General features: G+C 36.8%; 1 protein-coding gene across 3 annotated transcripts in view; it reads left to right on the forward strand.

The window, feature by feature from the left end:
• Positions 1–13170, forward strand: part of ADGB (androglobin) — a 161532-nt gene that overhangs the window by 12269 nt on the left and 136093 nt on the right. For 2 of the 3 annotated variants that reach the window (XM_025422508.3, XM_025422506.3), the window contains exon 2: positions 11850–11997. In XM_025422508.3, the coding sequence (XP_025278293.1) occupies positions 11850–11997 (148 nt within the window). The remainder of the gene's footprint in view (positions 1–11849; positions 11998–13170) is intronic. The other variant, XM_025422507.3, reaches the window with a different exon arrangement.

Genomic DNA, 13170 nt, shown 5'->3' on the forward strand with positions numbered 1-13170 from the left:
TATTCATATATATATGATATATATATATGAATAAAATGATCATCTTTATACAATGGGCAAAGTCAATACTATCTAGAAAATAAAGTCCAAGCTCAACAGCAAGACCCTCAGTGGGGAGCTGGCTGCCTGCTTGCCTTGTATTTCTTTCTAACCTAATTTCCTCACTGGTTTATACTATATGCTCATGCAGTTCTGAAAAGCTCATAGTTTTCTGTACTCTGCTATATCTTGCCTCTGTACGGTCTCTTCTGCCATTCTCTTTTCTTACTGATGCCCTTTCTGCCTTTACAACCTGGAAAATTTCTCATTATCTTTCAGAACAGCTCAGATGCTATTTATCGCAGGAAGTTTTTCCTAATTGCCTTACATTGGGCACAATGCCATCTGTGAATACTTCCATCTCTGCATATACTACATTATATTGAAATCATCTGTTTACCTGTTTGAGTTCCAAAATAAACTCAAGAGCAGAGACATGTATTTATGAGCCTGTAACCCTATCATCTAGCACAGCGCTTGTCACAGAGCAGGTGTTCAATAAATGTTAGTTAAAAATAAGTGAACTGTTGGTTGAGTGAAATTCCTTTCTCATTCTGAAACAGTATTTTTCTAAAATGTCTTAGTCTCCAGACAGATTGGTTGATTTGATCTTACTTAAAAGAATTCTGCATTCTCAATTCCCTGTCTACCTAAGGCAGAGTTTACACTGAGTTATTCCCTAACGTCAGATCCTTTCTTTCTAAGTTCGGAAGTTTTATATTTTATTTCTTGAAGTATCTTTGCAATGAATTGAATGTTTGCTTACCCTAGAAGTTGCATATAGAAACCCTAATCCAAATGTCACGGTGTTGGATATGGGGCATTTAAGAGGTAATGAGGTCATGAATGTGATGCTTTCATGAGTGGGATTGGCATCCTTTTATGAAGAGGACTGAGAGAGGGGCACCTGGGTGGCTCAGTTGGTTAAGAATATGACTCTTGGTTTCGGCTCAGGTCATGATCTCATGGGTTATGGGATTGAGCCCCATATGGGGCTCCATGCTCAGTGGGGAATCTGAAGATTTTTCTCTCTCTACCCATCCCCCCACTCGTGTGCACACCCTCTTTCAAATAAATAAATAGATCTTTTTAAAAAACAGAAGAAGACAACAGAACTATCTAGCCCTCTTTCTACCATGTGATGATACACAGAGAAGACTTGGACATATGCAACCCAGAAGATGTCTCTTATCAGAATCTGACCATGCTGACACCTTGATGTCAGATTTCTGGGCTCCAGAACTATGAGGAATAAGTTTCCGTTGTTTATAAGCCACATAGTCCCTGGCCCAAACTGACTAAGACAATCTTTACTTTTAAAACACATTTATCTTCAGATACTTTCCTATGTAGTCAGTCTACAGTTACTCAACATTATTCCTAAAGCAAAACCAGGCACCTTAATGTCCATCAGAACTCCCTTTCCGACTTCATTTATTTTTGATAGCTTTTAAAAACATAAAGTTATTATCATTATTTGCTAGTGGGAAATACTTTTTAGAATTTTACCAAATGTTATATTGACACATTTGTTTACCATTGCTACTTGTAGCCCACACTTTCAATCTGGGTTCATTTCCTGTTTTTCTGAGAGAAATCCTTCAGTAAGTATTTTTATAGGAATCTATTATGGGAAACTCACAATTTTAAATGTTTTTATTTAATTCAAGATAAATGTTTCTACCTCATTTTAAAATAAGAGTTTAATTGGATCTTAATTTCAAGATTAACAGTTATTTTACATCATCAACTTTGATGACATCATTTCCTTGCTTTACCATGACTGTTATTGCTGTCAATTTGATTGTTTTTATATTTAGGTAATTTGTCATTTCTTTATGTATAGATTTTCATCTTTATCATTTATCCATAATTTTCAGTTGATGTGTCTAGATGTAGATTTCTACCCCTTGACCTCCCTTTTATCCTTTGTTATTGCTTGATGTACTTTTTTCCATCTGAAGACGTGCCTTTCAATTCTGAATATTATTCAGCAGTCATATTTCCAGATATTTCTCCTCATCCTCATTCTAGCTATTTTATCTGTCTGGGCCTCCTCATAGGCATACACTAGAGTTTTTCAATCTATCCACTTGTGTAGTTCACATTTTCTATCTTTTAATGCAAACACTTGATTTTATTTTTTTAAGCTTTTATTTAAATTCTAGTTAGATAACATATAGAGTGATATTAGTTTCAGGAGTGCAGTATAGTGAATGATTCAGCACTTCCATGCATCACCTGGTGCTCATCACAAGTGCCTTCCTTCATCTGCATCACCTATTTAATCTCTCTCCCCCCACTCCCATCACCTCAATTAGGTCTCTGTAGTTAAGAGTCTGTTTCAAACACTTGATTTTAAACATTCTACCTTCTAAATCATTAGTCCTCTCCTTTCTTTGGCCTTATTTAGTCTATTCTTTCAATAGCTGAACTGTCACTGATAAAATTTCCCAATCAATATCTCTTTGTTCACATTGATCTCATTTTTTGTTTGATTGCTTAATATCTTTCTGTGCTTGTTGCAAAGTAGAACTTTCCCTCCTTTATCTTTTTGGTGATTCTAAACATATTTAAATACCTTTTTGTAGATATCTGCAAAATATGAACTAAAAACATTAAAAAGAAAAAAATTAAAATTATGAAGAACTATCAGTAAATAAATTACAAAAAAAGAAATCACACCCAAGAAAAGAGAAATAAAGTAGCAAACTTACCAAGTATTTAAATATGTTTAGAAACACCCTTTCTAGTATAGCAAACTCTATATCCTTTTATTTTGCTTCATTTTTCTGGCACTTGGCAGTTGTCTCACTAATCTTTCCGTGTTTGTCTGCTTCCACAGGTAGGCTTTGTAAATTCCATGGGTAGGATCACAGAAACAGTGCCTGGATAACATAAGAAATCTGTCTCCCTGTCTCTCTGTCATCTCTTTACATGAAGTAAAGGGATGAATGCTCTTATGTATATGTCTATCATTTCTAATTAGAACTGTTTCAAGGTTTTACGCATAGGTAGAGATTGATCAGATGGCTCACCAGTCCTGTTTTCCATTTCTTATGTTTCCCATGTTTCCCATACTCCTTTGCAATTTGGCTAGTACTTTGTGGTGGTGTTTTGGACAATAGCATCTGGGAAGATGTGTTGTATCCCACCTTTAGGCTTATAAAACATCCTGTGAGGCACTTGTCAGCATGGCTCAAGCCTTCAGAGAAGATCTTAGAAAATGGTAAAGCCACAAGATGGAAGGAGCCAAGAATGCTTATTTAGCACATACAGAGCCACTACAAAACTCCTGATCATACCCTAGTATACATGAGAAATATCCTTTATTGTGTGATTGGGGGTTTTGTGATATTGTAGCTAGCATTGATTACTTCCTACTTGCTTCTTTGATATTGTAGCTAGCTTTGATTGTTAATGTTGACAAATATAAAGGGTATAATTCTTCTTTCAGGGATTGAATTTCTTCTTTTATATCATTATAAGCATATACATGGTAAATTACTTATAGATTATTTCTCTACTATCTTAAATTTTTGACGCTCAATTCTTTTTTGTTGTGATTTCTGAATATTTTTGTATATTCTTGCCTTTTAGGACACTTTTATTATGAGCCCATCCTTCTCAGGGTATTTTTTTCCTCCAATCCCCTCTCCCCAAGGTAATCCTGTACTGAAAGATTGTTTTTTCAATGTAATATGGAATTTTCTTCGTTCAGGTATCTCATGTAAATAAGCCATCCAGAAACCCATATGACTTTAAAGTCAGATCTCAAACCTACGTAAGTTTTAGTCCAAAGGTTTCCATTTCTCAAGGAAGATTTTTTTTATTTCCTTTTTCAGCCAAACACTAAGCATAGAAAATCTAGCTTTCTTATCATCTAAGATTATAGGGCAGATTTTTTTATTCACATTTTTACAAAGAATTAAACTGGGGAACCTGGGTGGCTCAGTTGTTGAGCATCTGCCATTAGCTCAGATGGTGAATCCTGGGTCCTGGGATCGAGTTCCGCATTGGGCTCCCTGCAGGGAGCCTGCTTCTCCCTCTGCCTACGTTTCTGCATCTGTCTTTTTGTCTCTAATGAAAACAAAAACAAAACAAAACAAAAAAATCCCACCACCAACAACAAAAACAACTTTGAAAAAAATAAACAAAAATAATTAAACTTTTGGAAAGTCGTGCCTTTATCTAAGGTTGGAGCACTCCCTTTCCTCGTTTGTCCTATGTATGTTAAAACAAAAGACTCTACATTCATAAGACTGCTAAGACTTCCCCAGGGAAGCTACAGCTTCAGCTTAGAGTTACAACATTCTGACTTTCAGTTCCCTCTTCATTTCTGGATCCTGAAGATTTTTATTTCTTTATGTAGGCATTTGTAGGTAATATTTTTTTTATCTTAATCCACTCTGCTGGAAAAGAAAGTCTAAAGACATATACATTTAAAGGAGGATTTCTATATAGCATGTAAAACAAACTGAGAAAAAGAAGACTAGAATAGTTTTCAGGAAGGAAGGGACATTTTTCATAATATTAATAGAAAAATCAAGGCATAAAATAGTACATTATAGGACCTCTGTTTTATGGAGTGTTCCTACAACCATACAGATAAAAAGAAGTTGGTGACTTTGTATCCATCAAAATCATGGTAAAATTTAACTCATTTGGGAAGTTCCATATCTTAAAAGCTATTTTTGTAAAAGGAGTATCTAATTTCTTAAAAACATAAAGAGCTAAGATTATATTTTGCTTCCCTCTTCATTCTGTCAAGTGTAAGTAAATGTGCTGGCTCCTTCCCTTAAGCTATTAAGCTTTATCACTAATTGGCCTACTTTCCTTGTAACATGTCAAATTTGATTCCATCTATATTGAAGATCACTTAAAAAAAGACTCATTTGAGGTACCTTATACCAGCCCAATAGCTCACCTACAGTGTTAAACACAATATAAACAATAGTCAAATATAGCCCAATGTCAAATATACTGTAGACTTCAAAAGATCATGCACAAATATGTTGCATTTGAAACTGTCAGCGCAGTATGCCTTTGATGTTGACTGAGAGAATGTGTCTACTGCTGTCGTACAGCCGATACCCTTAAATACGCAAAGCACATGACTCCTGGTCTCATCAATTCTGAGAGCAAGCTAATCTTTAAACACAGAAGCAATTCAAGACTTTTGAAGATTTAGGAACTGGTAATACCAGGAAATAAATGTTCCCAAATTCTAGAAAATTATATAGGCCAAGAAATCAAACTTGACACACTGAAAAATCAGGGGGATACACTATTTTATTCATATAGCAATATATTCAAGGACTAGTAAATGATTCAATACATTAAAATTAAAAATTGCATAAGATTTGAAATATAAATATATCCTCAAAATATATGGCTAAATACTCCCTTCTACACAGTGAGTCTAAATACGCTATTGAGACAGGGGAAATGGCACTGACACTTTTAAAAGAGGCTATAAATTTGTAAATAAAATATATTAATGGAAATTTATTGTTTTTTAAAAACTTAACACAGTCAATGCGGAGTGCTTATAATACACATCCTGTATATCATACACATTCTGGTATCAAAATGCCAAATGATATTCTAAAGGAAACTGATATTTGGAGGGAGAAAAAAGTTCTGCATAACCAGACAATAGGCTGATTTCCAGAGTAGAAATATAAAATATAAAGGTGCTCCTGGGGAAAAGAGAAGCAGCAGCACAAGCAAATTTATAACAGCAGGCCAAGTTGGACAGAAGAGTCTGACACGAAAATGATATATTAAGTAAGCAACAATACAAAGGTGTTAAGATGATTATATATATATGTATATATATATATATATATGTAACTAACATAGATATATAAATAAATATACTGTGTATATTATATATTTGTGACTGGAATGAATTTATCATGATTAAAAGCCTTTGAAAAATGTGAATGAGTGTTTGCCAGAGGCAGGAGTTAGGCAAAAATGGGTGAAGGTGGTCAAAAGGTATAAACTTCCAGTTATAAAATAACTAAGTCATGAGGATGTAATGTACAGCATAATGACTATAGTTAATAATACTATATTGCATATTTGAAAATTGCTAAGAGAGTAGACTTTTAAAATTCTCATAAGAAAAAGATTTTGTAGCTATGTGTGGTGATGGATGTTAACTAGCTACAATACCAAAGAAGCAAGTAGGAAGCTAATCAACACTAGCTACAATATCACACAACCCCCCAATCACACAATAAAGGATATTTCTCGTGTATACTAGGGTATGATCAGGAGTTTTGTAGTGGCTCTGTATGTGCTAAATAAGCCATGCTGACAAGTGCCTCACAGATGTTTTATAAGCCTAAAGGTGGGATACAACACATCTTCCCAGATGCTATTGTCCAAAACACCACCACAAAGTACTAGCCAAATTGCAAAGGAGTATGGGAAACATAAGAAATGGAAAACAGGACTGGTGAGCCATCTGATCAATCTCTACCTATGCGTAAAACCTTGAAACAGTTCTAATTAGAAATGATAGACATATACATAAGAGCATTCATCCCTTTACTTCATGTAAAGAGATGACAGAGAGCCAGGGAGACAGATTTCCTATGTTATCCAGGCACTGTTTCTGTGATCCTACCCATGGAACTTAAAAAGCCTACCTTGAAAAAAAAAAAAAAAAAAAGCCTACCTTGGAGGCACACAAACACGGAAAGATTAGTGAGACAACTGCCAAGTGCCAGAAAAATGAAACAATATAAAAGAATATAGAGTTTGCTATACTAGATAGGGTGTTCCAGAAAGTCCCTCCCACCCCAGCCCCAAAAAGTGAAACCAGGAAAGACCTTTAACCTTCTTGTTTATTTTTTCATATTTCAATTGTTGATCTACTACCAGCATTTAGATCTGTTGTGCATTTTTTTACTTTAAAAAATGTTTTACTTGGCACCCAAGGTAAAACCCTCTACTATTTTATTCCTACCACTGTTTCTCAATGCTGTCATAATAAAATACCACAAACTTAGTGGCTTAAACAATATAAAACTGTTATTGTGCAATTCCAGAGGTCAAAAGTCCAAAATGGGTCTCACTGAGCTAACATTAAGGCACTGGCAGGGCTGCATTCCTTTCTGGAGGCTCACAGAGAGAATCCATATCCTTGCCTTTTGCACCTTCCAGATACCACGCCCTCTTTTTGGCATGTGGCCTCCTCCTTTTGTCTTCAGAACCAGCAGTTTTGCATTTTTCTATTCATGCTTCCAGAATCAAATCTCCTTCTGACTACTTCTGTCTCCTTTCACTTTTGAGAACACCTGTGATTACATTGAGCCCATGCAGATAGACCAGGATAACCTCCCATCTCAAATACTTAAAGTTGTCTACACACTCTCTCTTGCCATGGAAGGTAACAGATACCCCAGTTCTGGAGATTAGGGTGTGGATGTGTTGGTGGGGCCAGGGGTGGGGGGGCAGGGAGAGAGGATGCATTATTCTGCCCACCACTCATGGACTGCTTTTCTGTTTTCTTCCTACTCTTTCTGACTTTTCATGTGGAGTATCAGGGCAAGTAGACAGCTGTATTGATAGACTATTGAAATATTTTAATATTGATTATTGAGTAGCCTTACCAATAACCTTACTAATAACCAGGAGCCCCAGACATTTCTGCCTCTTTCCTAGAGTCCCTGACCTACCCTGAGGTCCTTACATCCCTGATCCCATTATTAAAGTAAATAATGTCTGGCATATCTGGAGGCTTTGAGGGTTGGTCAATGCTCATTCCTTACCAGTTGTTAGGTGTTTTGATTAGCCTTCCTGGGAGTGCCTGTTCCTTAGGTATAGGCACTTTGTTGGTGATTTAACCCAGTCTTAAGACTTTAAACATCATCTAAATGCTGATGGTTCAAATTTTCACTTTTAGAAAAATCCTTTCTCCTAAAGTCTCAGAATCCTATGTCTAACTAACTATTCAACATCTCCACAAACATGTGATAAACATTTAAAACACAATAATTGAAAAGTGAAATGCTGCTTACTCTTAACCTCAGGTTTGCCCTATCCCATAGTCTTCTGTTTTGCAGGAAATATCAACTCAATCTATTGGCTTTATCTTAAAAACAGGGGACTCTCTTCCCTCCTCTACTGTTAGCAACCTGGTCCAAATCACCATTAGCTCTCACCTGTTATTTCAGTGCCTTCTATTTATTTATTCATGACAGACACACAGAGAGAGGCAGAGACATAGGCAGAGGGAGGGCGAGGGAGGTGCCCCTCAGTGCCCTCTAAATTCTCTGTCTTGTTTCCTTTGGCCTCTTCTCAATAGAGCAGCAAGAATGATTACAAAATTTCCTGCTTGGGGCACCTGGGTGGCTCAGTCTGTTAAGCTTTTGTCTTCGGCTTAGGTCATGAGTCCTCTTGTCGGGCTTCCTGCTCGGTGGCAGGTCTGCTTCTACTTCTGCCTCTGCCCCTGCTCGTGCCTGTGCTCTCTCTCTCTCTCTCTCTCTCTCTCGTTTACTCTCTCTGTCTTTCAAATAAATAAAATCTTTAAAAAAAGACCCAAAACAACAATAAAACCCCACAAAATTTCCTGCTCAAAACTCTCCGTTGGCTTCCCTTCTCACCTAGGGAAACCCATGTCTTTTCTCTGGCTTAGATCACCTTCATAATCTCTGCATCTCCTGTTACCTCTCTGAAAGTATCTCCTTTTACTTTCCTTCAGCCACACTGAATTTTTATTCTTCAAGTAAGCCAGGATGCTTTCTGCATCTGGAAGGTTCTGCATTGCTGTTTGTACCTGCTGTTTCCCGTATCCAGAACAGTTTTCCCACAGATCCACACAGCTTAATCCTTTATGTTCTTTTTTTTTTAAGATTTTATTTATTTATTTATTTGAGAGAGAGAGAGAGAGAGAGTGATTGAGACAGACCGAACATGAGGAGGGAGGGGGGTAAAGGCAGAGGGAGAAGCAGACCCCCTGCTGAGCAGGCAGCCAGATGCAGACTAGATCTCAGGAACCTGGGATCATGACCTGAACTGAAGGCAGACACTTAAACAACTGAGCCGTCTGGTGCCTCAATCCTTTATGTTCTTTCACTATTGACTTACCCTGTATTACCCTGTAATACTTACCTGTATTACCCTATTATGGAGTGCTTTCTTTAACCACTGTATTAAAAATTGTGTATCAACTCTTCAGTTCTCCTTCCTATTTTATATTTCTGTTTAGTATTTTTTGCTTTCTAATATACTATATATTTTACTTATTTTATGCTGTGATTTTGTGTCTCCACCCACTAGCATATGAACTCTATGATGGGAGAACACAGGGCTAGCTGAGGACAAGACCCGAGCGTGGGGCAGCACATCGACAAGTCCTTGAAATAGGCAGAGGGACATTCCCCTATGGACTCAACTGCCTCAATGTTCATACTTTGCTAAGGGCAAAAGCAATCTTAGCCCACCCCCCAGGAGCCTGTAAGCCTACTTTAACATATAAAAATTCCTTTAGAGATTTCCTTTATCTCTAAACCCCCAAGATACATGTTGGCAATCATCCCCCAAGCACATGGTACATCTGAAGGGTCTCATGACTCAGGTTTTATTAGACAGTAATAAGTGACCTTTTCCCAACAATAGCTAGCCCTCCCAAGGTTCTGGAAACCTTGCTTCCAAAATTCCTTGGAGAGTACACTATCCTCAAACTCCTCCCAACTCCCAGGTATATAATCAGCCACCCCTCACAGGCCCAGGGCAGCACCTCTCCCTGCCTATGGGTCCTGTCCCCGTGCTTTAATAAAACCACCACGTTGCACCAAAGATGTCTCAAGAATTCTTTCTTGGTTGTCAGCTCCAGACCTCACCTATTTTCCAAAACTTCATCACTCTAGAAGGGTAGATATTTTAGTTGTTTGCTCACTGCTTATCCCAGGGTCTGGAGCAGGGTTCCAGGCTCACTCATAGTTAAAACTTGAAAAATTAAACAAGGCACATATTTTAGACTTTAAAACTTACAATAATAAAAAAGTAGGGACAGGGATCCCTGGGTGGCTTTAGCGCCTGCCTTCCACCCAGGGTGTGATCCTGGAGTCCCGGGATCAAGTCCCACATCAGGCTCCCTGCATGGAGCCTGCTTCTCCCTCTGCCAGTGTCTCTGCCTCTCCCTCTCTCTCTCTCATGAATGAATGAATGAATGAATGAATGAATGAATAAATAAATAAATAAATAAATAAATAAATAAATAAATAAAATCAATCTTAAAAAAAATAAGGATGCCTGGGTGGCTTAGTGGTTGAGCGTTTGCCTTTGGCTCAGGGCATGATCCTGGGGTCTGGGGATTGAGTCCCACATTGGGCTCCCTGAGAGGAGCCTGCTTCTCCCTCTGCTATTGTCTCTGCCTCTCTCTGTGTGTCTCTCATGAATAAATAAATAAAATCTTAAAAATAAATAAATTTTAAAAGTTTAATTTTTAAATTTTTTAAAAAGTCAAAGTTTAAAGATATGAAATTGTAACATTTTGATAATAAGTGTATAAAACAAGTCCAACCTCTCTGTAGTTAATTAGTAAAAAAAAAAAATCACAAACTTTAAATATGTATATATTTGGGCACTGTAAATCTTCTTACTAAAATCTATCCTAAGAAAAGAAATAATAATATATGCAAAGATTTGGCAATAAGGATAGCAATCAAAGTCTTGTTTATGATAGTGAAAAAATTTTTAAATCAAAACCTTCAAATTTTTAAATATAGAAACTTAATTAAATGAGAGGCAGTATATTTATACAATGGAACAGTCTACAATAATTAAATTTGTATTTTATAAATTCTCATTGACAGAAGAACTATTTGCAATATGCTGATAAATTGAAAGAAATAGTTTATAAGAAGAATATGCTGAATGATATTATTTTTGAAAAAGAAATATATATCCTTCCACATTAGTCTGAAAGGATGGACAGTGGTTTAAGAATGTGGTTTATAAAATGGAGTGGGCCTGTCTTTCTTACTTACCTAATTTTTTAAGAAGATTGCTTTTTTATTTTATTTCTGAAGATTTTATTTATTTATTCATGAGAGGCATAGAGAGGCAGAGACAGGCAAAGGGAGAAGCAGCTCCCTGCAGGGAGCCTCATGCGGGACTGGATCCCAGGACGTTAGGATCACGACCTGAGCCAAAGGCAGATGTTCAACCACTGAGCCACACAGGCACCCCTAAACATTTTTATTTATTAATTTATTTATTATTTATCTTTTTATGATGAGAGAGAGAGAGGCAGAGACACAGGCAGAGGGAGAAGACAGCTCCCCACAGGGAGCCCAATGGGAGACTTGATCCCAGATCCCAGAATCACACCCTGAGCTGAAGGCAGAGGCCCAACCACCGAGCCACCCAGGTATCCCAAAGTTTAGTTTAAAATAATGATCACATAATACTCTCATACTGGCAAAAATCAAAATTCTATTTGTACGGATCTTCAAAAAGCCATTAATAACATACACGTAAAGGATTTTAAGTGTGAGTTGTATATAAATGTTCCCCTTTATGGCATTTTATGTATTTATGATGAGGATCCTGCATTAGTAAGTAGGGGCTAAGGCTCAGAATTTGTATATGGAATATTCTTTCTGGGTATTTTAGTTTTTTAACCCTAAGGCTAGGGTTAGAAGCTGTCTGACTACAGGTCAGACTATCGAAAAAGGTCTTTCGCATGACCACTGACAAGATCACTTACTTTATACCATGCAATGAATCCAGTATTTTGCCTCAGAGATTTAACTTAAAACTAACCCACCTCCCTGCTCTATCTCTAGTAGTAATATACAACCTAGTTCCGTTGAGCAGAAGAAGGGGAAGTTCCCGATCTGGCCAGAATGGAGTGAGGCTGACATAAATGCTGAGAAGTGGGATGCCGGCAAAGGTGCAAAAGAAAAGGACAAAGCAGGAAAAAGCCCTATATTTGTAAGTTCACTTGACTATGACTGGAGTTCATTTGAGTCTTAAATTTTAGAATAATATTTGTTAACACAGGAATATACTCATTCTTCTCCAGAGCCTCCATTCAAAAGAGAAATTTTCAATTTTGTCTTGGTCCATCTGTCTCCCTCCTTCCTGCCTGTGTTTCCCAGCTGTGGACCTGAACTTTGCTAATCACATTTGAATAAGCAGAAGGAGAGACATAATGAAATTAAGGGGAAATTGATAGAACAGGTTAGATAGTAGATTTTGGACAGAATTGGGAACCAGGCATTTAGAGAGAGGCCCCAACACACCTGTGAGCTATAATCTGGAGATTATAGGAGACTTATTTTTAAACAATGTTACTGTGAGATTAAAAAATTGAATCTTTCTTAATATCCCCCCACCCCCAAGATCTATTTGGTAAAAATCTCAGGTACTCTTTGTTTATTGATGGACATTTAAACATAATAGGCCCCTGAGATTGGAGCTGAGAATGATGTTCCTACATTTTCCAATGATATGATTTTAGTTTCTCTTGCCCATTTAAAAATGTTCACTCTATTTCTAAGGACTTCTTTGTTGAAGATATGAGTCTGGGTTGCATTTTAAATAGGACCCATTTATTTGGTGCAGTGATTCATTCAATAAAAATGTTTATAGAACACAATACAGTTTCAAAACACTAACAAAATTGCCAGAATGACCGTGTTGAACTCTGGTGTCTTTATTTGCATAGAGAATTCTAGAATGGTACTTATTAGCAATTACATTTTGTTCACAAAATGAAGAATTGTAAACTGCATGATTCATAACATAAATTTGTTTGCAAAAGATAATAAATGTAACTAATTGCTGATTCTGTTAGTACTTGAACAATTTCAAATTAGGAACCTGTGAGGGAATACATTCTTTGTACCATACAGAGAATATTGTGGAAGTTTTAGATGAAAAGGGATTTTGAGCTCTCTGGGTTCAAATGAAAATGGTCATATGCTATGTATTGTTAATAGAAGTTTACAACTAATGGGGGTTGAGTGTGAATTTACATCAGAAAGATAGATGCTGCAAATCCTCAGTTAAGCATTGAGCTCTAGAAAAGACCTAAAGAGGAGTCACTCCAAAGTGTAAAGTAATAACAGGGAAGAAAAGAGCAGAAGTGCCTGAAAACTTTGG

The sequence above is a fragment of the Canis lupus genome, chromosome 1 (genome assembly GCF_003254725.2).
Source record: "Canis lupus dingo isolate Sandy chromosome 1, ASM325472v2, whole genome shotgun sequence".
NCBI classification, from domain to species: domain Eukaryota; kingdom Metazoa; phylum Chordata; class Mammalia; order Carnivora; family Canidae; genus Canis; species Canis lupus.